The sequence below is a fragment of the Neolamprologus brichardi genome, chromosome 7, assembly GCF_056152115.1.
Source record: "Neolamprologus brichardi isolate AB-2024 chromosome 7, ASM5615211v1, whole genome shotgun sequence".
NCBI lineage: Eukaryota > Metazoa > Chordata > Actinopteri > Cichliformes > Cichlidae > Neolamprologus > Neolamprologus brichardi.
Window position 1 is genome coordinate 15,627,448 of NC_142110.1, and position 27,225 is coordinate 15,654,672.

The following is a 27,225-nucleotide window of genomic DNA, read 5'->3' on the forward strand; positions in this document are numbered from 1 at the left end:
AAAAAGGATACCCTAAATGTGGTCATCTCAGAAGTGTAGGTCTGACTGTGAGCACAGCAGCCCCTCCCACCTGCTGTTCACATGTTTTGTTTTCAAGGTGCAGCCAGTTGGGAGAAAGTACAACAGGGAGGGTGGTCTTGAAGGGAACAGTTAAAAGGGCTTGTGGATTATTTTGAGCTGTGAAGTGTGCTGTAATGAAGATTTGTAGCTGAAAACGAGGGCAACAGGACCCCCATTAATGGTTAGCTGCCAAGTTGAATGAGCAGGACGCGGAGTGATCAGTGGTTGTGTCTGAGAATGTTTACTGTTGTTATTTTTGTTATTAGCAAAAATACTGAAATCTCTGTAGAGAAATCTGGCTGACATTTAAGTCATATCAAAAGAAATGAACTTGGCAATTGTTTTTATTCTCAGGCCAAGCATGAAGTTGGTGAAGTTCAAAAAGGGGGAGAGTGTGGGTCTGCGGCTGGCTGGGGGGAACGACGTGGGCATCTTCGTAGCTGGAGTGCTGGAAGATAGTCCAGCCGCTAAGGAGGGCCTAGAGGAGGGCGACCAAATTCTCAGGGTAAGATTATTTTTAACATAAGCTGATTGTGAAGTGAGACAAACTGCAACACATATGATGTAAAAAAGAACAAGAAAGGGGAGCTGTTTAAGTTTGGGGAGAAAAGGGGAAAAAAGGGATAAGCCATTTTGTTTTAACAGTGGGCACATCATAGTTCGTGTAAACAGTAGTGTTTTATGGGAAATGTTTCTGAAACATTCCCTTATTTATTCATGGTGTTACACTCTGGCTGCTCCAAAATTCCTCTATCTTCAAGCTGGTCTCTTAGCAATAGCCCTGAGGGAGCATACACAAAAACACCGTTTCCTCTCGCTGTGTTTGTCCCATTCCCTCACAGTCGTATATCTCACTGTTTGTTCCTCCTCCTCTATTCTCTGAGTATATTGAGGAATGACTTGACTTCTTGTAGTGCAATAAAACCTGCAGTTACCCAGGCATTTCAGAGAACAGGAAAAGCTATGCGAACCTCTGTTTAAATGGAGATTTACATTTTCTGAGATGTACTCCTTGAACAATAAAAGCTTCTGCTTAAACTTGAAAATTCAAAATAAAATTTTTTTGTATGAAAACCATAAAAAACATAAACCAGAAACATGCTTTTTTCCAAATTCTAGGTAAATAATGTTGACTTTGCAAACATAATCCGAGAGGAGGCGGTGCTCTTCCTCCTGGACCTTCCTAAGGGTGAAGAGGTCACCATTCTGGCCCAGAAGAAGAAAGATGGTAAAGGAAGTGAAAAGAGAACTAAGAACTATCTAATAAGCTGATTGGTTTGCTGATACTGACTTAACGCTCTGTACTGTTCAGTATATCGGCGGATTGTGGAATCAGATGTTGGTGACTCTTTCTACATCCGGACACACTTTGAGTATGAGAAGGAATCGCCGTATGGTTTGAGCTTTAACAAGGGCGAGGTGTTCCGTGTGGTGGACACCCTCTACAACGGCAAATTAGGCTCCTGGCTGGCTATTCGCATTGGCAAGAACCATCAGGAGGTAGAGAGGGGCATCATCCCCAACAAAAACAGGTGAAAGCATCCCTTCTCATCTCCTTTCGAGTTGTAGTTAATCTCCATATTTGTGGAGTTTCGTGTGTGTGTGTGTGTGTGTGTGTGTGTGTGTGTGTGTGATGTCTTTGTGTACTGGCAGTGTTGATATTAGTCCTAATGACAGTATCTCTGTTTTTGTCTACAGAGCAGAGCAGCTCTCCAGTGTGCAATACACTCTCCCCAAAACAGCAGGTGGAGACAGGGCTGACTTCTGGAGGTTCCGTGGTCTTCGCAGTTCAAAGAGGAACCTGAGGAAGAGCCGAGAGGATCTTTCTTCACAGCCAGTCCAAACAAAGTTCCCAGCTTATGAAAGAGTTGTGCTGAGAGAGGGTGAGGTGTCTTGACATGTCTGTTAGCCTGTTTAAGAGTAACAGCACAGTTTTATAAGTCTGTTAATGGTTTCTTTTCTCCTTGTGCAGCTGGTTTTCTAAGACCGGTTGTAATATTTGGACCTATTGCTGATGTTGCTCGTGAAAAGCTTTCCAGAGAAGAGCCAGATCTTTTTGAGCTTGCAAGTATGTCGGTAAACTGCATAAAACACATTTAGTACTCAAGAAAATGTATTTGTCTTAAAATTGTCTTACCTCGTTTTCTAGAGAGTGAACCGAGAGATGCAGGAACAGACCAGCGTAGTTCAGGAATAATTCGTCTTCACACTATCAAACAGATCATCGACAGAGTGAGCACGCCTCTCTTTATGATACATGCATGGATTTTAAAAATAATATATCATTGTTTGTGTGCGTGCATTTGTTAAAAATAACTCTTTCTTTTCTTAATGAAGGACAAACATGCTGTACTGGACATCACTCCAAATGCTGTGGACAGGCTGAACTATGCTCAGTGGTACCCGATTGTAGTCTTCCTAAATCCCGATAATAAACAGGGTGTGAAGAACATGAGGACCAGGTTGTGTCCAGAGTCCAGGAAGAGTGCCAGGAAGCTCTATGAGCGAGCCATTAAACTGAGGAAGAATAATCACCACCTGTTCACCAGTAAGTGTGAGAGAGTTATAAAAATACCAGTAAATGAAAAATGTAAATTGTCTTTTTTTTAACATGCTTTGTTCTTAATGAGCTGCCTGTAATGTAAACTATTCCCTTAGCAACCATCAACTTGAACAATATGAACGATGGTTGGTATGGAGCGCTAAAGGAAACCATCCAGCAACAGCAGAACCAGTTGGTGTGGGTGTCAGAGGGCAAGGTGAGTCTATTCTGCTCTGCTGAACACCATTACTGTGAATAAATGAGCCATCAGGTGACGGTTTCTCTGCTCTATTCAGGCGGATGGTACTACAGAGGATGACTTGGATATCCATGATGACCGCTTGTCCTACCTTTCAGCACCAGGTAGTGAATACTCAATGTATAGCACAGACAGCCGCCACACTTCTGACTATGAGGACACAGACACAGAAGGTGGAGCATACACAGACCAGGAATTAGATGAGACTTTGAATGATGAGGTGGGTCTGCCCACGGAGCCTGCCATCACCCGCTCCTCAGAGCCTGTGCGAGAAGATCCTCCTGTAATTCAGGACACCCCTGGTTACCCTGGATACCAGCACCCCGTGCAGCCTGACCCAGCCAATCGCATAGACCCTGCTGGGTTCAAGATGGCTGCTCCGCAGCAGGTAAAGTTCATATCTGGCATTGCAGACAGGCTTTGCCTTTCAAAGATGGATGCATGGGTGAAATTATATGACTGAAGAACAGAGGAATTACTCCTTTGTATTTAGTGATGTGTCCTGACCTTTTTGTTAAGATTAAAAGTTTCTTGACTAAGTAATGAATATTTTTAGAAGCTACTGGTATGTAATCGATTCTAATCACATTTCTGCAAGCGATTTCTCTGGCTGGTGTAAAACTGATTCAGTGTAAGGAAGAAGATCACGGTGTTGGGGTAAGCTGTACTTTCTGTGCCCTTGGCAGGCTGTATTATAAATGTCTCTTAACAATACTTCACAGCAAGGTGAGGCTGCTGTGCCCATGCCCTCGTTGCCTCCGACGTCGGTAGCAACCCCTGCTGCTGAGCAGTCTGTACAGCTAGAGGGTGTGCACCTAGAGGAGCCGCCTGCTGCAGCCGCAGCTCCTCAGGCTGACTCACTTAGCAGCCCCAGCCCTGCCCCTGAGCTTATTCAGCCCCCACCAACACCACATGAACCCCACCCGTCTGGACTGCCTGGTCCAGAACCAAAGGTACCCGCTGTTTCACCAGCCACTCGGACCGGGCCTGGGCCCCAGCCTGCTGTTTTAACTGCCTGTCTTCTCACACATGCTTTCCACTTGCTCTCTGCATGACACGCCCACACTGTGTGACTCACTGAGCCCACTGTGTGCCTCTGGCTTCCAGAGAAAATGTGTGACAGACTAGTCCACATGCACCACAGTGGGCTGGGAGACCAGAAGGACTGGTACATCTGAGTCTTTGACCAGGGTGAAGACATCCACAACCAGCCCTAACTGTTGCCTTACTTCCTTTGCATGGCTCCTAATGTTTTTTGGGTTCCTTTCAGCTTTAACTTTTCTTCTGTAGATGAAAAATAGTGTCACAGTAGCATCGTAGTGGGTAGATGTGTCGTCTGTCGTAGTGCCAGTAGTTTGACATTGCATTATATGCAAACTGAATGTTTTTTGCATGATGAAAGCTAACCTGCAGACAGTACTCTTGGTAATAAATTCCTTTCAATGAGCAATTCTCCCTATGGAAAAACAAACTTGCATCTGCACACTGCATTATGTCTCTCTTGTGTAGTTACGCCCTCTGTATATGCCAACAGATCAACCTTCCATAGGAAGTACTGTAACTAGATTTGCTGTCTACAGGCTACACATCATTTGTTTGAAACGAGGCCTTTCAGAAATGTACAAATTACTTGCTGGTGTGCCATTTATCAAACTTTAAAGATGTAAAATTCACTTGTGTTTATATGGATAACCACCATTCTTGAAAGGCATCTTGTCAAACAGGCATTCAGAACTGTTTTTAATAATGGGAAAAGGTTTGCCTGAGTAAATGCACTTTGACTTAATCTTGGTTTAATTCATCGGTTGAGAGATTTTCTTTGGTTAATGTTATTGTTAAACTTTTCAAGGTTTTAGTTTATTTCCTGTTAATTAATTTAATCTTAATCTGGTGTTGGGAGAATACTGGCTGCCTTCTGTCCTGCAGCACTGGTTTGTTAAAAGTTTGCAATGGGATGGATGCATTCATTTAGTTCTTTTTCTTCACAGATGTACAAGAAAGATCTTTACAATATGGAGGACCCTGTGCGAATCAACCATAGCCTAAAGCAGTCTGTGAGCTATAGTCACCAGCCGCCGTACCAGGACAAACAGCCATACCGCGAATACGACCACCCGCCTTACGGATATGATGGAGGCGGCTACACGGAACCAAAGCCTCACAACACTGATTCTCACCTGCACTACGACAACCGTGTGCCTCATTACAACGAGCAGTGGCCCCCCTATGACCAGCAGACCTCGTCCTCCCAGCCCGCGGGGTACCAGCCGGGCCACCAGCAACCCATGGGCTACAATCCCCGGTCCCCCTATGAGGATGGACCGGGAAGGGACTACAGCCCCCCTCAGCCACGCTATGATGAGGCCCCACCAGTGGGCTATGATGGCAGACCTCGCCACAGTAAACCTGGACCGATTCGTTACGATGAGCCCCCTCCACCACCTCTCCCTCCGGCAGGCTACGATGCACGTTCCCCATATGAAGCAGAGACCCACAGCTTCCCCATTAACTCCCCTCGATCACCAGAGCCTTCGAAGCAGTATTATGGTGACTCTGGTCTGAGGTCGACCTACATGCCTGGGCCTCCAAACCGGGGTTTTAAGCCAGGGATGCATGATGCTATGAGAAACTCTGAACCCACCATTCCTCCACCTAAACCAGAGGCCCTGCCCTCCCCAGGCGATCCAGCAATCACCCCAGGGTCCAAACCTCCTCCACCTCCACCCCAGGAAGACCCGGATGAGGACCCAGCCATGAAACCACAGTCAGTGCTCAACAGGGTCAAGATGTTTGAGAATAAACGGTCGGTTTCTATGGACAGGGCTAAAGAGGGAGTTGATTCATCAGTACTCCGGGTATGTTTATCTCACCTTAGTTACAATAAGGATTCTGGCTCAGTAACACAACGACGTTAAAAACTTGATGTTAGAACTCTGTATTAACTTCATCACATTTCAAATATTTGTACTTGTATTGCTAACAGCAAACTGGTTAAAGTCCTAGTTTAAATACAGATAGCTATAATCTTGAATAAAAATCGTATTTTAAAAAACATTTATGTATGATAATAAAATATACAAGGTAGGGTGTAAATGGAATCCAACAGGATATGGTACGTTGTTATGTTTCATTGATATGTAGTTATCTTGAAAACGCAAGCTTGTTTGTATGAGATTTTTCTTCTTCTTCTTCTTTTTTTTTTTTTTAAATCTTTTGTCTGAAGAATTTTACATCTTTCAGGCACAATAATAGATATGTGTGCAAAATCTAATTCAAGAATCACTAAAGCAGAGGACCATGTTTGTTTTTTCAGCCTGCAGATATTCCTAAGCCTGTGATAGCACCTGGACCAGTCCTTAAAGCCAATTCCCTCAGCAACCTAGAGCAGGAGAAGTCCTCCTATAGGTATGTAACCCTCGCTGCAAAACCCCAGACTACAGGGTAGGTGAGTGAAGGACAGTCTCTCATAAGATCCTTGAAAAGGAGTCTTAGAATTCATTTGTTGTAGTTTGAGCTCCATCTAGTGGATGCCGCAAGCCCTGTAGGTTAGCCTCAGTGTCATTGGCTGCCTGAGCTGCCCAGCTGTAAAGATTCATATTGATTTAAAAGATATCTGATAAATTAATCTCATAGACTCTACTTTAAGTTAGTGTACAGTTTCTGATTTGCCTCAATCATTCTGCTGTTTGTCTTTTTCTGCAGGGCTCCTGAACCACAGAAGCCCCACACCAAGCCCCTGGATGATGTAGTCCGTTCCAACCACTATGACCCAGATGAGGATGAGGAATACTACAGAAAGCAATTGTCTTACTTTGATCGTCGCAGCTTTGACAGCAAGGCCATGGGCCAGCCCGCTCCTGGCATTAACCGCTTCCATGATCTGCCCAAACCACCTCAGCTATCCTACCCATACAACAGGTATAACAGCTCAGCCTGTGCCAAAAGTGCTGCCTGTTGTACAATATTTCTAAGGTTTTAAGTCGTCGCAGCTGTTGAATAATAATTGTTTGTGCCATCTAACTGCAGAGTTGAGTCTGTGGAGAAAGTGAGTCCAGTGGAAAAAAGATACGATCCTCTGCCACAAATCAGTCCCTCTTCACAGTATGGGCCCCCGGCCTCCGCCATTCCACCCGCCACACTGCCCAAACTCAGTCCTGGCGATGGTAAGCTTCCTAAACTTTCTGCTGGCCTTCAAACCTTCGTCTCTACGTTATTACATGAATAACATACACATGACATGAATTATATCTGTGCCATGACATGCTTTCTCCAATAAGCTTTGCCTTTTTCGGCCACTTTTTTTCTTCTGTTCTCATATACAGTCATATACATATCTTCATATTTCTTTTCCTACTGTTTCCAGTTGCTTCCTCTCACATCTTTTTGTTTGTTCTTAAATTGATTTCTTAAACAAGGCCTTGTTTTTGTGCACACATGCATTGTAAAGTAAACATAGTGCCTCCTGCTACTGCTACCTCTTTGTGTTTATGTAATTTTGTAGGACTGTCCCTGAAGTGATAATGGCTTTAAAAAAAAAAAAAAAGACTTTTCTCTCTCTCCCTGTGAGATCAGACTGGCTGCATGGTAGTCAGACCAGAACTGTAAGCAAAACTATCTGTGGCAGGACCTTTTGTGCTTGCTACTGATGAAAGATCTCTACTGAGTGTCAAAGCTCGGCACAGTACTGTAAATCTAGCAAAATAAATCTTTTTTTTGTTCATTTGTTGGTAGTAGCTAAACTCTTCAGTACATATAGAAAGTACATAACTGTATATATAATCTCTTGTGTATGTTTAATCAAGACTGTATTTAAATTACTTGATTTATTATATCCTCTTTCAGCTAACTCCGTACCTGAACCATTGACCTCACCCAATCCTAAACCTGAGCTGACAACTCTTAGGCCGACCAGTAGGGATGAACCCACACCGGGCAGTTACCTGCCCCCGAGGGGCCTTCCCGACAAATCCCCGGTCAATGGCACTGATGCAGCACCCCCAAAAACCCTGAGCACTCCTGCACCAACTAGCTATAACCGCTACGTCCCGAAGCCTTACACCAGTGCAGCCCGACCCTTTGAGCGCAAGTTTGAGAGCCCCAAGTTCAACCACAATCTGCTGCCCAATGACACACAGGTGAAGACGGACCTCCTCAGCAAGCCCAGTGTGGTGAGCAACAGTAGTGGGAAACCTCAGTTGTCACCGCAGCCCCTTGATCACGACAGTGGCCTAGACACTTTCACACGCACTATAGACAACAGGCCCAAATACCAGCACAATAACATCAACGCCATTCCCAAGGCCATCCCTGTAAGGTAAGACATGTTCTCACCCCTAGTAGCATCGAGTTCTCAGAGAAAGTAATCACTGAGCTGCTGAGAGAGGGAGAGAAACTTGTTTGCGCACAGGGGGTTTGCTCTCGTGCCCTCTGCTGTACATTATTCTCTGCCTACACTGATTTGACTGATGATGTTCTCTTCTCTGCTTCTGTCCCTCAGCCCCAGTGCACTGGATGATGACGATGAAGATGAAGGGCACACGGTGGTGGCCACTGCCCGTGGGATATTCAACTGTAACGGAGGGGTCCTGAGTTCTATTGAGACGGGCGTCAGCATCATCATCCCCCAGGGTGCGATCCCGGAGAGTGTCGAGCAGGAGATTTACTTCAAGGTGTGCCGGGACAACAGCATCCTGCCCCCCCTCGACAAGGAGAAAGGTCAGTTCCTCAGTGCTGGACAGAGATCCTCCCTAACCTAGATTTATCAACTTATGAGATGGTACAGAATCTGAGGAAACTGGTGAAGGTTGTGAAATGTTGACTGTAGTAGTGCAGGGGCTTTGTCTTCCTTGATGAGAATAAAGTTTTTCAAACTATGCATTTTAAGTGATGTAAGGCTTGGTGATGTGTTTGCCCATGGAAGCAAACACATCACACACACTTCTTACCACCTTATGCATCACTAAGAAAACTAGTCTCATGAATTGAAAATTGAAAAATGTTTTCCTCTAGATCACATTAGTCTGGAGAGAATGCCTCCCACCTTTGAAAAACTCTCTCTGGTCCCCAGTGATCAATTACATTACTTAGTGGGTTTGTGTGGAGAGCTGTTTTGGGGTATGTATTTGTTTGTTCTGGTGATGGTGGGGCCTGGCCCGGATGGCTGGCCTAGGGTCCTGGTATGAGATCTAGGGCCCTGGTGCCCGGGGTTGCCCCACATGGGGATGTCCTGCCTGTGCTTTGTGATTTCTGGGGTACCTGCAGACAGTTTGAAGGTTGTTCAGTTGAGAGAACACTTGTCACTTGGCTGTGGTGTGGATTGGGAATTGCTTGTCTGGGACTCAGGCAGACTGAGTGGGTGACTGAGACTTCTCTGTGAGGTGCAAACAGTGGGTGCTTCTGCTTGTTTTGAGTACCTGTTTGTATTTTATGTGTTTGTTTGTTTTTTGTATTTATGTGAGCTGTCAGACATGAAAAGCTTAAAAAACAAAGTTTAAGTTTTGCTTTTCTTGGATAGTTGTAGAAATTCTCTTTGAGTTTCAAAACCAATATAGAAACTACTACAGAAAAAAGACCCTGAACTAGATAGGGAAATAAACAGTGGTTATACTGGTGGTCACACACTTTTAAACAAGCATATATTTCTTATTTACTACGATGGCCTAATAACAGACTATTAAATCGGGTGTTTGGTTTGTGAAGTTTAACTCTGGTTGTATATCTGTGCAGGAGAAACGCTGCTTAGTCCGCTGGTGATGTGTGGCCCACATGGACTCAAGTTCCTGAAGCCGGTGGAGCTGCGCTTACCTCACTGTGCGTCAATGACCCCTGATGGTTGGTCTTTTGCTCTAAAATCCTCCGACTCCTCGTCGGGTACGCTGTCCTCTCTCTGTCCTTTTGGGGTCTGTGTGCAGTCTTTGGTGTTCAGCAAAGCGAGTTCATTGCTTTCTGAATCAGTTTAACACTCACATCTGTTTTCTGTTTCCCCCCCTCACCTTTTTATCATGCATGTGCTGTTTGTTGGTGGTGTTATTTATTTTGGGCTCTCTGTTAGTTCCAATTAGTTATATGAACTATAAACAGACATAAAGAGCTAGTATTTGACAAACATCAAGTATTTTTAATCTTGAAAATCTTACCAGCTGACTCTGAATCACTTTTCCGACAGAAGCGGTTCCACATCCAGTTTAGTGTGGATGAAGGTGCTGCTGTAGACAAACACCAAGTCTGTGGGTTGGATGACATTATAAAATTATCATTAGACTAGGGCTGCCACGATTAGTCGACTAGTCACGATTACGTCGACTATCAAAATTGTCGACGACTAATTTAATAATCGACGCGTCGTTTGAAGCTTTGTAAGATCACAAAAGACGCAGGAATAAGTAGTAGGATTCAAGAGTGTAATAACAGACTTAAACAGAAGATGGCAGCACTGCATGTACAAGGATGCCAACTGCTGTTAAACCCCGAAGAAGAAGAAGCTGCATCCCGAATTCATAGAATTCAGCTCAGTTTCCAACAATGGTGGCAGCTAGTTAGTTTTAATATTACTCTTATTATTCTCTCTGGGTCACAAAATAAACGTTTAACATGTTTTCAGGCGAGAATGTAACTGTGTAAACCTCAAATATCTGCTCAGTTTATCAAGACACCACATATTTTCAAAAGCGCTCCCACGTTTTCGGAGACGTCTGTTACCGACCAGCTTGATGGCTAGCCGGGGTTCAAGGCTCACTACAGCCGGTGAGAACACCGGACTCCCGGCAAATCGTTTTTAAACCCACCGCTGTCTTTCACTACTCAGGTTAAACATATATAAGTCACTTAGATAACTTAAAAATGTTATTGTTTGGCTTTTTTTTAGTATTTTATTTGTTCCTGAGTAAATCGGTTTGGCTGAGATTAAAGTTATAGTTTTTACACAGCAGAATGAACGTCAAGCAGACAACTGATTATCAGAAGTGTGAGATGCTCGAGAATATACTCCGGTGTCCTGTTATATTTTAGATAGCAAGGAGTTTATTAAACTTCACCGAAAACAATCTGCAGATTTCATTCAAATAAATCTTGTCTTTATTTTTAGTTAGCACATACCTTAAACACTTCGAGCTGTAAGCTAATGATAGTTATATAAGAGCAGATGCTGCTGGTGCAATAATCTGTACGTTTTACGTCCAATGGATGCATGATCTGATTAGTCGACTAATCGCAAAAGTAATCGGTGACTAGTTGACTATCAAAATAATCGTTTGTGGCAGCCTTACATTAGACCAAACGTTAACATCGCTGGCCACAAACAATTCACTTTTATCTTAAGTGGGCCATACCAATAAAACTTACCTCTGTTTAACTACACATTTAATGTCTGTGATGTCCTATTATAATTTTTAAAAATGTTTTTTTCAGCAGTATTTCTGTTTTTCTACAACATCATAAAAAGCTGCTGCAATAAATGAAAGTAATCTGTTAGCACAACCTTTGCAAAAAATAAATATGTAAAATAACAGTAGCATAAATGTCGATTGGAGAGGTCTTTATCAGTAGGAAGAGCTGTTAAATGTATGAAAAGTTAAAAGTAAAAAATTCATGCCGTCTTTCACATTTTCCAAAGCCGTCCAGTGCACCTCATTGGAGTCTTCGATTCGAGCCCTTATGTTTGAGGCCCCTGGTCTAAACTGTTAGATAAGAAGTGATACCAGTGATACTGGATTTTTATTCATTTGGAGCCAACACCCAATATACGTTAATTAAAAGGAATTATTAAAGGAGCTGGCATCATTATGTTTGGATGTCTCCATAATTGTGAAAACTGAGAGTTGTATACTATAAAAACGAGTGCTTTTCACCTGATGCTTTTCTCAAAAGTATCATGAGCATGTGTCCGACCATATCAAGCAGATACATACCAAATATGAGCTCACAACCACACATTGAACTTTTCTTTGAGGAAAATTCCAAACAGGACCTCATTCCAGCTGCTTATTTTGGATGGATTTGCTGCTTTTCCTATGGAATATTAAACAGGATTTCCCAGAAATGTTGAAATTTTACAGTTACAGAACAAATGCCCACTTGTTTGATTCTTGGTCTTCATTTGCTGAATTTTTATGTTTAATGTCATAGTTTGTGATGTTTTACATGCCAGATAAGTGTTGTGACCAGTAAAAAGATGGTTTATGAAATGAAATAAATTTATAGGCATGTTAACTGATCTAGTTTCAGAAACCTTTACATGAGTATCCTATCATCTATACTGTGACCGTACTTAAATTCAGATGTAAGTCAAGATGTAGGAAAATAGGGTAATGTTTTATAATCAAGGTATAAGATAAGTGCTTGGGAGATCTTGTGTTTAAATATAATCTATTGAGAAGTCACTATGAGTTGTACGTGATTGGTTTGTATTTAGTGAATGTCAGATATGATTTACTTAATACATTATCATGTGTCACCAAATATGGTACAATCCAGCTATGTAGAAACCAATTTAAATAATTTCCCCTAGTGATCAATAAAGTATTCTGATTCTGATGCAGCTGTTTAATTTGCCCCATTTCATAGTTATCTGTTTACCATAGTTCCCACAAACCAGGAGGAAATTAAAGATCGATAGTCATCATGTTCATGCTCCGCATGAACAAGTAAAGGCTCGTCTTCAGTACAGGAAGAAAATGCAGTATAGGACTGAGCTCTGTGGTAAAGATTGAAATAAAATATAAAACTTCCTCCAGAGCTGCGTTAATTCATGGCACAGATTCAACGAGGTGCTGGAAACATTCCTCAGAGATTTAGCTTCATATTGACATAAAGTCTAAAGAGGTTAAAGCAACACTTCTAGTATCTAGAACAACTCGAGTCCTTGACTGATGCAATTCAGTTTGTAGCCTGAAACCACCTCTTGGTTTCTGCTCCATACTGACATGATAGCATTTGATATTTTCTCTTTTTCAGATCATTCCCTGTAAACTTGAGGTGATTGTGCGGTAAAATCTGAGTTGATCAGCAATTTTGCAAAATGCCCAGACCAGCCCCTCACTGAGCAGTTGAACAGGTGCACCTAATGAAGTGGCCAGTCGGTGTATATTTAGACACACACTCAGGGTTCTTGCTTTTAGTAAACTATTCTTATTACTAAAGTAATTAGTTTTTGATTTAAAAATGACAGTAAGGACTTCAGATTACGAGGCAGCGCATAGACACTAACTTGGCGCTGAATGCTTTTACAAACGTCAGCCAGGTGTACAGGACCTTTCAACTGAAGTCCTGCTAGTTTGGTTGCTTCTAAATTCACGTGTGGAATAAGTATGTTGAAATTCATTAAAGGAATTAAGTATTACTTAATTACATGCACTCATCTGAGGAACATAAATTCATGAAACACCCTTCATTAATTTGTGCACTATCATTTGAAATCACCAGCCTTTGCATTTTTATTAAATCGCCTGTTTCGAGTACCTTCAGTTTCAGTTTTCTGTATTTTAAAGCTGCTCTCCATCAGCTGACGTCATGTCTCTTGTTCCCCGCAGGTGATCCCAAAACTTGGCAGAACAAATCTCTCCCCGGAGACCCAAACTACCTGGTGGGTGCAAACTGTGTGTCTGTGCTCATTGACCACTTCTGAAGAGGGCAACAGCTGGCCTGTTACTGAATGTGATAAAGCAGGGGACCCGAGACTCCCCTGCCGTGCCCGCTCCGCGGTGCAAAATGCTCGATGAAGTATGAACTCAAACTCACGTTGTTTACTGTGCCCAAAATTTAAAAAACTTAAAAAAACACACACACAAGGAGAGTCAGAGTCCAGCATCCCCAAGGCTGTACTCGTTCTTTCTTTTCTTTCTTTTTTTTTTTTGGTTTGGTGCTTACAAGGCTTGCAAAAAATAAAGATGAAAACGTTATTTAAACAAAAGGAACTGGAGTTGGAATGCATGACCAGTGCCACAGACTGAATAATCACATTTTGACATTTTTAGCTAATTTTGTAAAAGTTCAGAGCGGTGGAGGAGGTCAAAACAAAACAAAAGAGGATAATTTTGAAAACTTGTTTAATATTGCAGTGGGATTTTTGCATACTGTAAAAATAAAAACAAAAATAAAATAACAACAACTCACAAACAGCAAAGTTTGTATATGCAAAACTTTTGTTTGTGAGTTCTGTGGTCATGCGTTTCACTCATGATGGATCTCTGAGGACTTGAAAAATTGCTCAGCGTGACTCATGAAGACGTAGGCATCATCGAGATTTAAACAAAAAAAAACAAAACTAATCAAGAATGAAGGTTAAGTATTAGTATCAGACACCCGCTCGTTCAGCGGGGTTCTCTCTGTTTCAAACGTGTTTTTTGTAGAAATGTTTTACCGTAGATAAATATACTGACTTGATTTTACAAACTCCTGCTGTCTAGAGATCTATGCATGTGCTATGACTCAGGTTCAGAAGCCTGCTACTACTAAGTTCAACACATGAGAAATCCCATCGTACACTGCAAGCAGTGATGCCTTATCTGCATATTAACTTTTCAGTGAAACTTTAAAACATCGGTTCCTTCAGTTGTAGCGATCACTACGGAAGAAGCAGAAGCAGAAGAAAAAGAAGTTGTCGTCGTTGTCTCTGCATTTTCTCCTAAAAACGGTGAACTCGGATTTAGCACACGAGAATAATTGAGACTGATGAAAAAGGTATGCTTTCTTTTACTGCTATGCATATGAAGTCTGAGGAAATACAAAAAAACAAAACAACAACAACAAGCTAGAAGATGTTTAAGTTGTGGCTGTACATAATGCTAGCATATGGCCTTGGTTCTCTGTAAATGAACTTTTGTACATCTTTGTTATTTTGTATAAAAGAGAAAACGTTTGTTTAAAAAAGAGAAAGCGGTTACATTGGTTATGTTTGTATTCTGGTTATACCCCTGAGCCTTGGAACTGACATAAGCAGTAATAAGTCCGACTTTTCTACCAACGTATACACACACGTACACACATTACAAACATACACACTACTTAAGGCATTTTTAACTGTCAGAAAACTTTTTATTCTTATTTACAAAATAGAGAAGTGCTCGGTTTAAATGATTTTAAAAGACGTATTTGAGGGGGGCTGCTGTGAAGAGTGGTCCCTTCCTTTCTTTGTGATACTGGATGCTGTATTGTGTGCCCTGAAATGTATTTTTGTACTAAGACAATTTATTATGGCACATCAGTACTATTTTTCTTTTGATATGACAACACTGCTTCAACCCGACACTAGTTTTTTGGTTTTTTTCCCCGTGTGGCTGACATTTTTATTTATTTTGATTTTACTTTCATTTGTTTTCCTTTGCAACACATTTCTAAGTATACCACTGTATTACTAAATAAATTCATTTATAAAGTAAACGCTGCCCAGATTCCAGTGTTATGTTGTTTCCCACGTCTTTTTAGATAGCGACACAGCAACACCAGTTTATTTTCTGCCACATGGATCCGAGATGATTCCCGCGAGGGTTCAGGAGTTGGCGGCTGTTTTTGAAATAATTTATTGCTCAGTTTTGAGTTTTCGGCGCCTGCGTGCTAAAATGTTCCATCTGTAAATGTAGTGAGACGTTGGGGTGGATTACTGTTCACACAGCGATCTTAACTCCCTGTACTGGATTTTCTGGATTTTTGCATATCAGGAGAAAAATCAATAAGAAGTCAAGTTAAAACATGTTTCTAGAAATGTTTGCATGTTTACTAAATGATTTATAGAAACCCTTTACGCAGCATTTAACACTGAGCACTAGGGATGGGTATTGATAAGATTTTCACGATTCCGATTCCATTTTCGATTCTGTTTAACGATTCGATTCTTTATCGATTCTCTTATCGATTCTTTTTTTTAAAAAAGGAGAACACTAAGGTCGATTAGCTTAGAACTTTGTTTTATATCTTCTCTTTGAACAAGATAGAAATTTAGGAGTAACATGGCCTTACAAACCCAACAGTGAGATCTTAAGAGATCCACAGCCGACGGCTCTTCAATGGGGTGTCACAGGGTAAATGTAAAATAATAAAATAAATATTCTTCTGTAGCAATAACAAAGTATAACATAAATTGTTCAGTAGCAATTACACAAGAATATCCAGTAATGTCCCTGCCTACAATTAAACACATTCACTTACCGAAAATCATCTGCTGTGGCAAATGGGTGCAAGCCTTTGACCACAAACTTAGTCACTGCTCGGTGACATTCGTCTATCCTGGCCTGAAAGGAGACGCTAACGGTAGACTGCAGCGAGAACTGCCAGCATCTGAGCCAGACTCTGTCTCTCTCATCATGGTCACCTAAATGCACAGTAATGGCAGGTTTTGTAATAAGGCAGATCGCGCTAACATAATATGCACTGTTAGTTGATTATTTACCTGCCGCATTAACGGGAGAGGACGTGCAAACGTTACCGCTGCTGCTGGGTTGAGATTCACGAGTCCGGAGCGGAATTAAAAACACGACATTCATTTAAGGTCATCGCGTGTTTTGTGAGCAAATGCTTTTGTATATTTGTAGTGTTTCCTCCCTTAAATGAAATATCTACTTTGCAAGTATTGCAAGTTGCCCTGTTGTCATCCGTTCTCGTAAAGCAAAACCAAACTTTTGAGCATTTGAGCCGCTTAGGCGCCGTGTTTCCTGCCAGGTAAATGACACTCCGCAACGTGGTGACGTCATTCGGGGCGACTGGAATCGATAAGGGAATCGTTTGCAAAAATGGCAAACAATTCCAAGGAATTGAAACACTGGGAACCGGTTCTCAACAAGAACCGGTTTTCGATACCCATCCCTACTGAGCACTGCTGAGCACATCTGCAGCCTTTGGACTGCTGGATTAGAGGAACTTCTCGTCTTCTATTTGACAGGAAGCATCTGTTTACCATCTTTCCCAGCCTAGGTTTTCTTCAAGGACACTTTGGCTATATTTATCCTTTTCTAGATTATGTACACTCATAGCACCATCCCGCCACCTCCTCATTGCATTATGAGGGTTTTATCAGGAATCCAGTGACAAGTGATCAGAGTATTTTTGGAATTCGACTCATAAGATCGAGAATCTGTGTGCTGTGAGTTTGAATGCTGTTTAGTAAACTCAAAGTAGGTTGTCAAACTGAATTCATAATCCATTCCCTTCACATACAAGGTCTTGAATAATCAGGCACCATTTTATCTTAAAGACCCCATAATACCATACCCACCACTCTAGAGCAGTTCACTCAGACTGCAGCCTCAGTTGTTGTTCTTATCATATATTTAAAAGTAGAAAAGCAGCGCCTTCAGCTTCCAGGATCCTCTTCTGTGGAACCAGCTCCAAGTTTGGATTCATCAGACAGACACAATCTCTCCTTTTAAGATTGGATTAAACTTTACTTTGTGATAATGTAGATAGTTGGCACTGGATCAGGTGACCCAGAATCCTGTCTTAGTTACACTGCAATAGGCCTAGGCTGCTCGAGGCTACCCATGATGCAATGAGTGTTCATCCACCTTCTTTTCCCCTCACTGTGTTTTTATACACCTCTCTGCATTTAATCATTAGTTGTTAATAATCTCTTCCACAGCATGTCTTTTGTCCCATCTTCCTGGTTCTGCCAGTGGTTTCTTCCTGTTAAAAGGGAGTTTTATCTTCCCACTGTCACCAAACAGCTTGCTCACAGGGGGTCATTTGATTGTTGTGGTTTTCGCTCTGTTATTGTAAGGTTACCTTACAAAAATGAAGCGCCTTGATCAACTGTTGTGACTTGGCTCTATATAAATTAAACTTGAACTGAATATTACTCTGAAGGCCTGAGTGATGGAGCTGTGGAGATGGCAGTTTTTTTCCTGCAGCAGTTTAGCTGCAGTCAGGATGGAGTGAAAGGTTGGTCTCCTCCTCATTCAGTCAGCTTTCTGGATCCATCATAAACAGTAAATGTGGTGCTTTTGCATCGTCCCCCCCACTGAAATTCCTGTCAGGGCTCTACCAAAAACCAGTTCCAGTCTGTGGTGCTCTGTTTTAAACATTTTCTGATCAGAGTATCTGGGTGGAAAAGTTCATTGACCTTCTTAGAATTGCATCATTTAAAATCCATACTCTAGTACTATACAAGTGTAACTATTCCACATAAAATATTTTTGTCATATTGCTGTAGGCCCTGTGATTTGTACAAAATAAAGGTCAATAGGATGGAATAACCAAACTTGATTTTTCCTATATAAATTCGATTGGTTTAACCTTTACTCCGCAGTAGCTCAAGGGAGTCATTTAAGACAAAGTTCAGTGTCAGACAACATTTAGAAATATCTTATCAGAGTTCACTGATCTCTGCCTGTTTGTCAAGTTTTATGTGTTTTTTTTTAAAACAAAAAAAACAAAAAAACAACTGAGTGTGACAGAGTTTGTCTGATTTATGTCAAAGGTTGTGCAGGTTAGTCACCCCGCAAGCCTGCCTGGAGGTTCCTCTTATTGTGCACAAACGTGGTTATAAGGGCACAACGGCAGCTGCTACATTAACACTTCAGCACTTCAGGGCAGTGTTATGCAATAAAACAGTGTGTGTCATCAGTACACAAACAGATAACACAGTGTCTGCTTTTACCTCTGTACAAAAGTCCAGTTAGGTAACAACAAATCCCTACATAAGAAATACAGTAGATGTTGAAAGGTCAATATCCAGACTCTGATATCGGACCGGTATGGATTAAAAGAGCTTCAGTCCAATGTAAAAACAAAGGCCATTACAGTAAAATGTGCATGTTATAGTTAACTGTCCAAAGAATTTATTAACGAATTAAGAACACAGTGAGTAGCACATACTCTCTGTATCACATAGTGTCACTGTAAGAGGTGAAGGTAGCTGTGCTAAAGATGAAAACTATCTCTTCAAACGTGACGTGACGTTTCCGAGTCCGTCCCTGAGATTAGTGTCTGTTAAGATCCATTATTGTTATTTCTTTGCAAACAAAGTGGCTCAGCAGTGACTACTTTAGTTTCTGTGTTAGAGTTTGACTTCCTTTGAGACGACTGCTCTGTAGATTTCTTCAGTCAAGGGCACATAAGTCTTTTTTTCAGGATCCAGGAAGTATAGAGGATCTTTGATGTGAGCTGGGTTGAATCCTTCCTCCACCAACTTCACTTTCTTCATCTTGAAGGTTCCCGTCATCTCCAGGCAGGGCTGCAAAACACAGTTTGAAAGATGTTTTTGTGTCAAGCTTTAGTGTAGAACAAAACAAAGAAAACCAAAACATAATTAAGATAAACCGCCAATAACAATCCTGTCAATCAGATCAGATATCCGCTACAAACTGCAAAGCAATATTACACAGTTATTATTAGAGGACGGCAACATTAACTTAAAAGAGAGCGGCATGCAGGGATCGTCAGCATATCTTGAAGAGATAAGAACATGCCGGTGCTTCTATCGGTCAAAAACGGGAAACTGAAGCTATAATTCACACTGACAGATCAAAGTTCCCTTGGAAGATTGGAAAAACATCTTCTGGTCTAATGAGCGTCTTATTCTGCTGCAACAGTCAGATGGTAGGGTCACAATTTGGTGGAAACAGCATGTAATCATTGCTCCTTCATGCATTGGATCAACAGTTAAGGATAGTTTTGGTGTAATAGAGTGGGGGATATTTTTTTGGCTTACTTTGGGACCCTTAGTATCAACAGAGCATCGTTTAAACACTACAGCCCATTGTTTCTAATGTCCATCCATGTATGACCGCAGTGTATGCATCTTCTGATGGCTTCTTCCAACAGGATAACGCACCATGCCATGAAGCTCATAAGATCTCAATCGGTTTCTTTAACGTGACAGTGAGTTCACTGTACTCAGATGGCCTCCACAGTCACCAGATCTCAATTGAGTAGTGTGTTTGAGATGCGGTGGAACGGGAGCAGCAGCTGTGTGATGCTGTCAGGTCAACATGGAGCAAAGTTCCTGACAAATGTTTCTGTCACCTTGTTGAATCTATGCCACAATAAATTAAGGCAGTTTTGGGGGTAAAAGGGGGTCTGTGGTGAATGTATATTAGAGTAATTTCCTTGGTACATAAATCCAAATATTTCATAGTTAAAGTAGCTGTAGAACGGTCCTGTACTGCACTTTCTTGGGAACTTTCTTTTTAATCATCTCCAATAATTTTATCTGGAGGGCACATCCTCTACGGTTTTACTAAGTCATGAAAATATTTGCCAGAGTCAGCATTTCTTGCAGCTGTCCCTAACCCTGAAGGAAGTGTTGGGGTTACATCACTGCACTGCCTTCCTGTTTGGTTCAAAGGAAAAATCTGAAATTTGTCTAGAAAAAAACAACATTGGGACCCAATGACACATCTGATTTCTGATCTGCATTATTGGTGATCTTACACAGTAAAAACTCAGACTCGGATCCACGCACCGCTTCAGCCATCTGGATTTCAGACACCAAGCGTTTAGCACGTTTAGCCTTTGAGCATGCACTAATTAAAGGTGGAAAGGATGAACTCCGTAAGTACAGCAGAATCAGACCACCAATTAAAACAATATCTTTAAGCCATAGCAGCCCGTCTGGTCTGGATGTGCACGTATTATTTATTTATATTTATTACCTGAATCCTGATGAATCTGGGTCTCGCGTAAGCTGGGAGGTAGTTGACGACCTGCGTGTACGTGGCCGAGCAGTCGAACTTTTGTCCTTCTTCCAAAGTGAGAGCTGCCATGCCGACTCGCCCTTCATGACCTTGATTGAAAAATGAGAGAAATATGAAATGCAAAGTGCAGACAGCTCTGTAAGGTTTTAATATTTATGACCCGAGTGCGTTTACCTTCAATTTTCACACCATAAACATTCGCCTCTAATATGCAGTGAACCATTGTGAGAATGTCTGCAACCTCCGATGTGGCGACGTTCTCTCCTTTCCACCTGAAACAAACAACACGAAAAGACTCCAATGAACAATTTCTGCAGTACAGTTTGAACCTGATCTGCAAGTAAACACCTGCACAAAAGGAAAAAAAGCCATTTTTTTTAATTGGATATTTTTATACTTTTAATAGCTGAGAACTAAACCAGACCAAACGGTGACTCAGTCTAGACTAGATCGTCTGGGCAGAACCACAAAAACAAAGCGACAGGTCAACACAAAAATGAGTCACAACTTGCCTGAAAGTGTCGCCAACTCGATCCTGAAAGTACACAAAGTTCTCTTTGTCGAACCGAAGCAAATCGCCGGTGTTGAAGTACAGGTCGCCCTTTTTCAGGACGTCTCGAAGCCGCTTCTTCTCCGTCTGCTCCTTGTTACCAGCGTAGCCAACAAAGGGGGACCTCTTTGTTACCCTTCCCACTAAAAGTCCCGTTTCACCTGGTAGAGACATCGGGAAACAAAATAAATCAAAACTCCTTTTTAATTTCACTTCTATCAAACTAAAACTCCTTTAAATTTAACCAGGTTTCTCTTTACAGACTCACCTACGGCTGCTTTGATGCACAGACCCTGCGAGTCCCTGACAGGTTCCTCCTTCTCAATGTCAAACTTGATCAAAGTGTAGGGGAAGAAAAACTGGAAAGGAAGAAGGAAAGAAAACCCACCAGTTAAAATGTTTTAAAAGTAGTGGAACAGCCAACATGGCAGCAACTCTGTGAGGACGCACAAACATCAACACGCTTGTTTCATGCTTGTTTCAGGATTTCATAAAAAATAGGATTTAGGCTTATCCATGTAACTTTTCTAAGTATTGCAAAGTTGGTTCACTTCTTACAGGGTTACATCATCACTCTGACTTACACTATAAACCTAATCTGCTCTGGAACAGGTTATGAGATAAAATCAGATATGTCCTGTGTATGCTGATCTTGCTTCATAGTACAAGGCCTGTCTCTATCTGAGGTCCAGGTAAGTGATTGCGCCAAGAAATGAGGGTGATTTTTAACAGAGAAAGTTTTAGAATGTAAAGTGCTTAGCCAAGAGAAGTGATTTGAATGATCTGATCATTTAAAAACACTGTACACACCATGGCCTTCATCATTTGTGCGTACAGAGAGTCTGAGACTCTTCTTCATGGGGGACAAACACAGTCAAGTTTTGCTTAAAATATCTGTATGCACTGTTTGTCCAATCAAACGGCCACCACAACTTTAAATGTAGTCACCCTTTGCCCGTTTAACATTTTGTATCCAAGAATCCATGTGTGGGTGTTTATTTTCAAATTCAACTCACTCCTGTAGCTGTTGATGACATTTTGCTCCAATTTAATTTAAATGCGATCAACCAATGTAAGCTCCAGATATTAACACAGACATTGCACCACACTGTGAAAACATGCGACTTGCTTCCTTTTCCTACCCGGTGCACAAAGTTGACTCGTCCGACTGCGCCGATCTTGGACGTGTAGTTGACGAAGCCGATGTTTCCCTCTGTGGCAGCGTACAGCTCTCTAACTTTAATGTCTCCAAAGCGATGAAGAAACTCGGACCAAACGTCCGTTCGGACACCGTTGCCGATTGCAATTCTCACTTTGTGGTTCTTCTCATCGTCTTTCTGCCAAGAGCGGGATGGACACAGAGATATTCCACCATTACGACGGCGGCTGACTGACGTAGCTGCAGACTGATTAGGTTTCCTCTTACCTTGGGCGTGTTGCAGAGATAGCGCAACGTTTCGCCGATGTGCTGCATCACCGTGATGTCATACTTCCTGCAATCATCCCAGAACTGGGAGGCAGAAAACTTTCTCTTCAGGACTATGGTAATACCTGCAAGTCAAATCATATTACACAACCTTTATCTTCCTTAACCACTTAAGCTCCTGACCCAGGCGTGCAGATGCTTTTGCTCTTGCACTCTTGAGAGGATTAAGAGGATCATTACCTCTCTCGATGGCTCCAGTCATTCCGATCAAGAAGCCGGCGCTGTGATAGAGAGGCAGATTGATGTAGAAGATGTCCTCTGCTGTGACTCCACATATCGACTGGAGGAAGGAGGCGGCCCACACCCTCTCATGTGTGACAATGGCTGCTTTAGGCAAACCTTCCAAGGGAAAAGAATAACAGATTGTGCTTTTGAATTAAAGAGGAACAAAGTAGTATGATGCACTTCACTGTGGTTCATTTATTGATCCTGAATCTTCTAATGACTGCACAAAGCAACATTTAATCTTCTCAGCAACAAACAGTCCCAAGTAGATGGTGATTATAATGGACTCTCAGCAGCTATAGATGCTGACTTTTTCATAATGAACTGGTGCAGATAACTCTAAATGGTGAAAACTAAATAATCGATCAGGTGAATGATTCTTCTGTTTTTATCCATGCTGTGCCGAAGCCACATTTTGTTTAAATGGACGCACTGAAAAAAAGGTGTGTTGAAGTCGAGGAGAAAATTACTCTACTTCTTCTTAAAGTTGTGGTAAATGGACTTGTACCACGCCTTTCGGCATATCTGCATAGGTTATCAGTCTAAGGAGCTACGCGTAAAGGATAAAGGTCACTCTGGACTGAGAAAACATTAGCGTGAGCGAGGAGTGAAGGAGGACATCTATGTCCACTGTGAATGACCATCACGGAACAGCGGGTTTGGCTTGTGAAGCCAACTATTAGCAGCCTACAATTCAGCTTAAAAACAACAACAACAAAAAAACTTACAAAAAACTTAGACGTCCAGTTGCCTTCTTTTTTTCAAACTCCTGAGACCACGCCTTTTAACTCAAGTTCAGCACTCAAGAGTGCTTCCTGTCACAGATCTCATTTACCCAATCACACACACATTAATACAGTGCTTTTTTCTAACATGCACACTCCACTGAATGCATCAGGAGAAACTCGGGTTCAGACCACCAGCTCCTGGTTGGTAGATGACCCACTCTACTACCTGAGCCACAGCAGGTTTATAGAGTCTATAGCGTGGTGTTCACCTTTACGATAATTGTATCTTTTAAAAGAATGAATATAAGGCAAAAAAGGTAACAGAAGTTGCTAAAGAGTGGACTTATACATCCATCAGGTTTTCTGCAGATCCAAGTTTGTTCAGCACATGGTTGTAAAAGACCGTCTTAAGGACTCAACTGGGACTAAATTTTGATTTAAGCCTATTTTCCACCAGCTAAAACTAGTATACCATTTAAAATGACGGTGAATAACAGATGTTCTAGCTTGCATCATGTGCTATCATGTGCTTCTCTTATCTGAAAAAGCTCTGTGGGACATAAAGCATTTCATTTAGGCATATCCCTGTAATGCACCTTGATGGAGCGAAGATCAGCAAGTCTGCATCAGAAAGAACAATTGTGCAGATTTTTTCCCCCTCACCCATTAGTCTGATAAAATTTAATTACCACAATTAAACGTGTGTGCAGGCTTCACACAACCAGGACTTAAAGGTTCAGTGTTTATGTTTTGGGAGAGTGGTGAGAGCGTTCACAGTTTGTCTAAATCAGGCATGTGTAAGATGTGTAAGACACACACTCTGTCACTAACACTGGTACTGTGCCAAGACATTCTGCAGTGTGCCAATAAAGGCAGGAAAGAATAAAACTACTGGCTAGTAAACTGTGAAAACAATGCAGAGTGCAGAAAGAAAAAAAATCCTGTAACAAGAAAACCCCAGGGTTCACATTTTATCAGTTAGGAAGCTGTGAGTGTGTTTGATGCACCTCATTAGCTTGACTGTTATCATTTGAATCTTATTTTACGTGCCAGCATTTGTTTCAGAGCAGTTTGCTGTCGTTACCTGTGGTCCCAGATGTGTAGATGTAGAGAGCGGTGCTCCTGATATGGATGTTGGCCCTGAGGTCCCGGGACAGTGGCTGATCTGAGGCCTTGGAGATCTTGTCAGACAAAGCGGTGATGCCCTGCACACTGCAGCTGTCCGACATGAGGTACACGCTGATACCCCGCTCCCTCAGCGTCGGCAGGACTTCCTCCACAGCATCCTGCAGCTCTACAAATAGACAGTAGCTTTCAGCTCAACACAGCTCGTCATAGCACTGTAAATGTGGCACATGTGCACCTACACATGTGGGCCTGTATCATGTATCCCCGATCCCACTCGGATACAAGCACATGGGGTGGGAAGTTCAGCTTTCATGCATGCATTTCTTAGTAAAGGCCTTTTAAGTTCTATAATGAGAATGCAAAGAAACACGTCTGCAAGCTGAGATTTTTCTTCCGATGAAGTTGCTCTTCAGTGTGGAGCATAAAGAGCTCCCTTGTTCTTTAATCATTTCTGCTCATATGTGAAGTATTCTTTTTCCTTTTTGCAAATGTTCATCCGTTCAAAACTGCACTGCCACAGTTGGAACCACCAAAATAGCTTAAACACTGCTTCTCTTCTATGTCTAACCATTATAACCAAACACTGGCGTTCATGTAATTTGTATGAAACGTGCTAATCAAGATCGTATCCCCTCCATATATGCAGATATAGAATAACAATTAATCGATCCAGCAAAAATGCACTTCCTGCACTTCTTTATCTATTTAAGTTTATCCTTACGTCTAACTTTTGGCCGCGACTAAAGCTGATCAATAATAACCTTTAAGCAGAGGTTATTGATTGGGACTGATCTCAAACAAACGTTTAGGTTTATGTCGCAATTTACTCAAAGACCGGCTAGCTCAGTTTTTCCTTTGTGGAAGCACTGAGTTTCTAGCTGGAGGTTTTTATAATTAAGCTGGAAGTACAGCATTCATGTGGCAGGTGGTGCAAAGCAATTTATTTTTATTATTGTCATCCATGTCTTCTAGTTTAATTTACAGACAAAAAAAAAAAAACAGGGAGAGAGTCCCTGACGCAGGTTCATTGTGCCAATAAAACTGCGATCATCTGAATAAGTGCACCTTTGTTTGGCATTATCGTTCATCACTAACAGATGATGGAAAAGAGCCAACACTGCACTGTATCTAATCTTAAGAGCGTGAGTCAAAATCTAGTCAGTCTATCAGGTCCTTCCAGCATTTGATCTGATCTCATTATTGCATCATTCAACAATCATTACCTGCAAACTAAATACAGCTGTCAGAGCAATCAGTGCATTTAAGGAATTAATATCCATCTGCGATGCAGTGCGGAATAAAGCTTACTATAAATATAAGACACGAGGAAAGTGGCAGGACAGATGTGACGGGGTGAATTATATTGTCAAGTAGCCTGCAAAGTCTGCACTGAGCAGTATCTGTTTGCATTCATTTATAGAATTAATATAAACTGTTGTTTATAAACTCTTTATTTTAACATCTTTGATGCGTAAAAAGGTTTAATTTAGGATTTATATTCCCTGTTGGGTAAAACGCTGGAGACTCACGTTTCTCTTCTGCAAGTAATTTCGTGGTCAAAATCATTTTACAAGAAGAATTGACAACATAATAACTGAGGATACTTTCCGTACTTGCACAAAAGCCAAGCATTAAGAGGTATCTCTCACTTGCTGTCGAACTTTTAACTTCGCAGTCCTGTGGGAGACGCGTCAAATAACGAGAGCCTCCTCTGGTCCGACGCAATAATTAATTTCTCGCTGTATCTCACCTGAGGAGGCGATGATCACTTTGGCCCCGCAGCAGGAGAAGCAGTGCAACAGGGACTTGGATCTGATGTTGAAGTTGAGCAGGGCAGCCGGGCAGCCCAGCTTCGCCAAACCGAGCCAAGTCCAAATGAAACTGGGCTCGTTCGCAAGGTACAGGGCCACCGTGTCCCCCTCCTTCAGCCGGGCTTCAGCCTGCAGGGCTCGGGCCACCTTGTTGCTCTGTTTGTCCACTTCGCCATAAGTGTACGAGCGACCTTCGAAGTGTACAAAGATCTTTTTGGGGTGCCTCTTCACTGCATCCAAGAAGCAGTCCAATATGCTGTAAAAGGGCTTGATTTTCTTGTATTTGGTTAGTTTGATGCCACATTTAATGCTCCCTAGGATGTACGCGAAATCTTCGCCAAAGTAGGGACAAAACGTGCTGATGTAAAAGAAACAGAGAACTGCCAGTCCGGCCAAGACGCTGAAGCAGATGTACATTTTGCAAAGCGCTGAAAGAATAAGTGGGGAGAGGCAGAGGAGGCGCACACTGTGCTGCTCAGTCAAATTTATGACAAAGTTCACCGTCTCGACCCGGGGCGGTGCTCGGATCTGCCCCGCTGACCCCTCCTTCATTCCGGGGAATATTTTTCAGTTGCCAAATCGAGAATTTCCACTTCCACTTACAACTTAACTGTTGATGTTATGTTGCACCCCCCCTATTCTATCGTGGTAAAAAGTGGGAAAAGCGAGCAAACAAATCAGTTTGGCTCTTAATTTTGAAGGGGGACTGAATGGATTGTGTTTTAGTACACCAGAACGATTTATGCGAATAATTTCCTCGTAATTATTTCTAAACACAAACAAGTGGGAGAAGACTGAAATCGCATATTAACAAA

General features: G+C 41.9%; 2 protein-coding genes across 11 annotated transcripts in view; one reads left to right on the forward strand and one right to left on the reverse strand.

The window, feature by feature from the left end:
• Positions 1-15,235, forward strand: part of tjp1b (tight junction protein 1b) — a 69,836-nt gene extending 54,601 nt beyond the window's left edge. For 4 of the 10 annotated variants that reach the window (XM_087843187.1, XM_087843191.1, XM_087843192.1 and 1 more), the window contains 18 exons: positions 415-565; positions 1,180-1,288; positions 1,373-1,592; positions 1,759-1,943; positions 2,033-2,128; positions 2,210-2,292; positions 2,398-2,608; positions 2,719-2,819; positions 2,899-3,249; positions 3,584-3,814; positions 4,850-5,716; positions 6,175-6,266; positions 6,564-6,779; positions 6,888-7,024; positions 7,704-8,175; positions 8,359-8,576; positions 9,588-9,731; positions 13,388-15,232. In XM_087843187.1, the coding sequence (XP_087699313.1) occupies positions 415-565; positions 1,180-1,288; positions 1,373-1,592; positions 1,759-1,943; positions 2,033-2,128; positions 2,210-2,292; positions 2,398-2,608; positions 2,719-2,819; positions 2,899-3,249; positions 3,584-3,814; positions 4,850-5,716; positions 6,175-6,266; positions 6,564-6,779; positions 6,888-7,024; positions 7,704-8,175; positions 8,359-8,576; positions 9,588-9,731; positions 13,388-13,482 (3,979 nt within the window). In that variant the 3' untranslated portion in view covers positions 13,483-15,232. Of the gene's footprint in view, positions 1-414; positions 566-1,179; positions 1,289-1,372; positions 1,593-1,758; positions 1,944-2,032; positions 2,129-2,209; positions 2,293-2,397; positions 2,609-2,718; positions 2,820-2,898; positions 3,250-3,583; positions 3,815-4,849; positions 5,717-6,174; positions 6,267-6,563; positions 6,780-6,887; positions 7,025-7,703; positions 8,176-8,358; positions 8,577-9,587; positions 9,732-13,387 lie in introns of all 10 variants that reach the window. The other 6 variants (XM_087843189.1, XM_087843194.1, XM_087843185.1 and 3 more) reach the window with 5 other exon arrangements.
• Positions 15,236-17,398: 2,163 nt separating this feature from the next.
• Positions 17,399-26,962, reverse strand: zgc:101540 (hsFATP2a_ACSVL_like domain-containing protein). Its single transcript, XM_006782648.3, has 10 exons — positions 26,350-26,962; positions 24,556-24,765; positions 22,699-22,857; positions 22,459-22,583; positions 22,175-22,369; positions 21,301-21,391; positions 20,995-21,193; positions 20,657-20,754; positions 20,441-20,571; positions 17,399-19,020 (listed from the first exon to the last, which is right to left on the reverse strand). Exons 1-10 carry the CDS (start codon positions 26,960-26,962, stop codon positions 18,844-18,846), a joined length of 1,998 nt encoding a protein of 665 aa, XP_006782711.3. The 3' UTR covers positions 17,399-18,843.
• Positions 26,963-27,225: the final 263 nt, after the last annotated feature.

Coding starts and splice junctions, on each gene's coding strand:
- zgc:101540 (XM_006782648.3), bottom strand. CDS start 26,962: ATGAAGGAGGGGTCAGCGGGGCAGATCCGAGCACCGCCCCGGGTCGAG. Junction 21,194..21,300: donor GTGCATCAAAGCAGCCGTAG/GTGAGTCTGTAA, acceptor TGTCTCTACCAG/GTGAAACGGGACTTTTAGTG. Junction 19,021..20,440: donor CCAGATTCATCAGGATTCAG/GTAATAAATATA, acceptor TGTGTTTTGCAG/CCCTGCCTGGAGATGACGGG.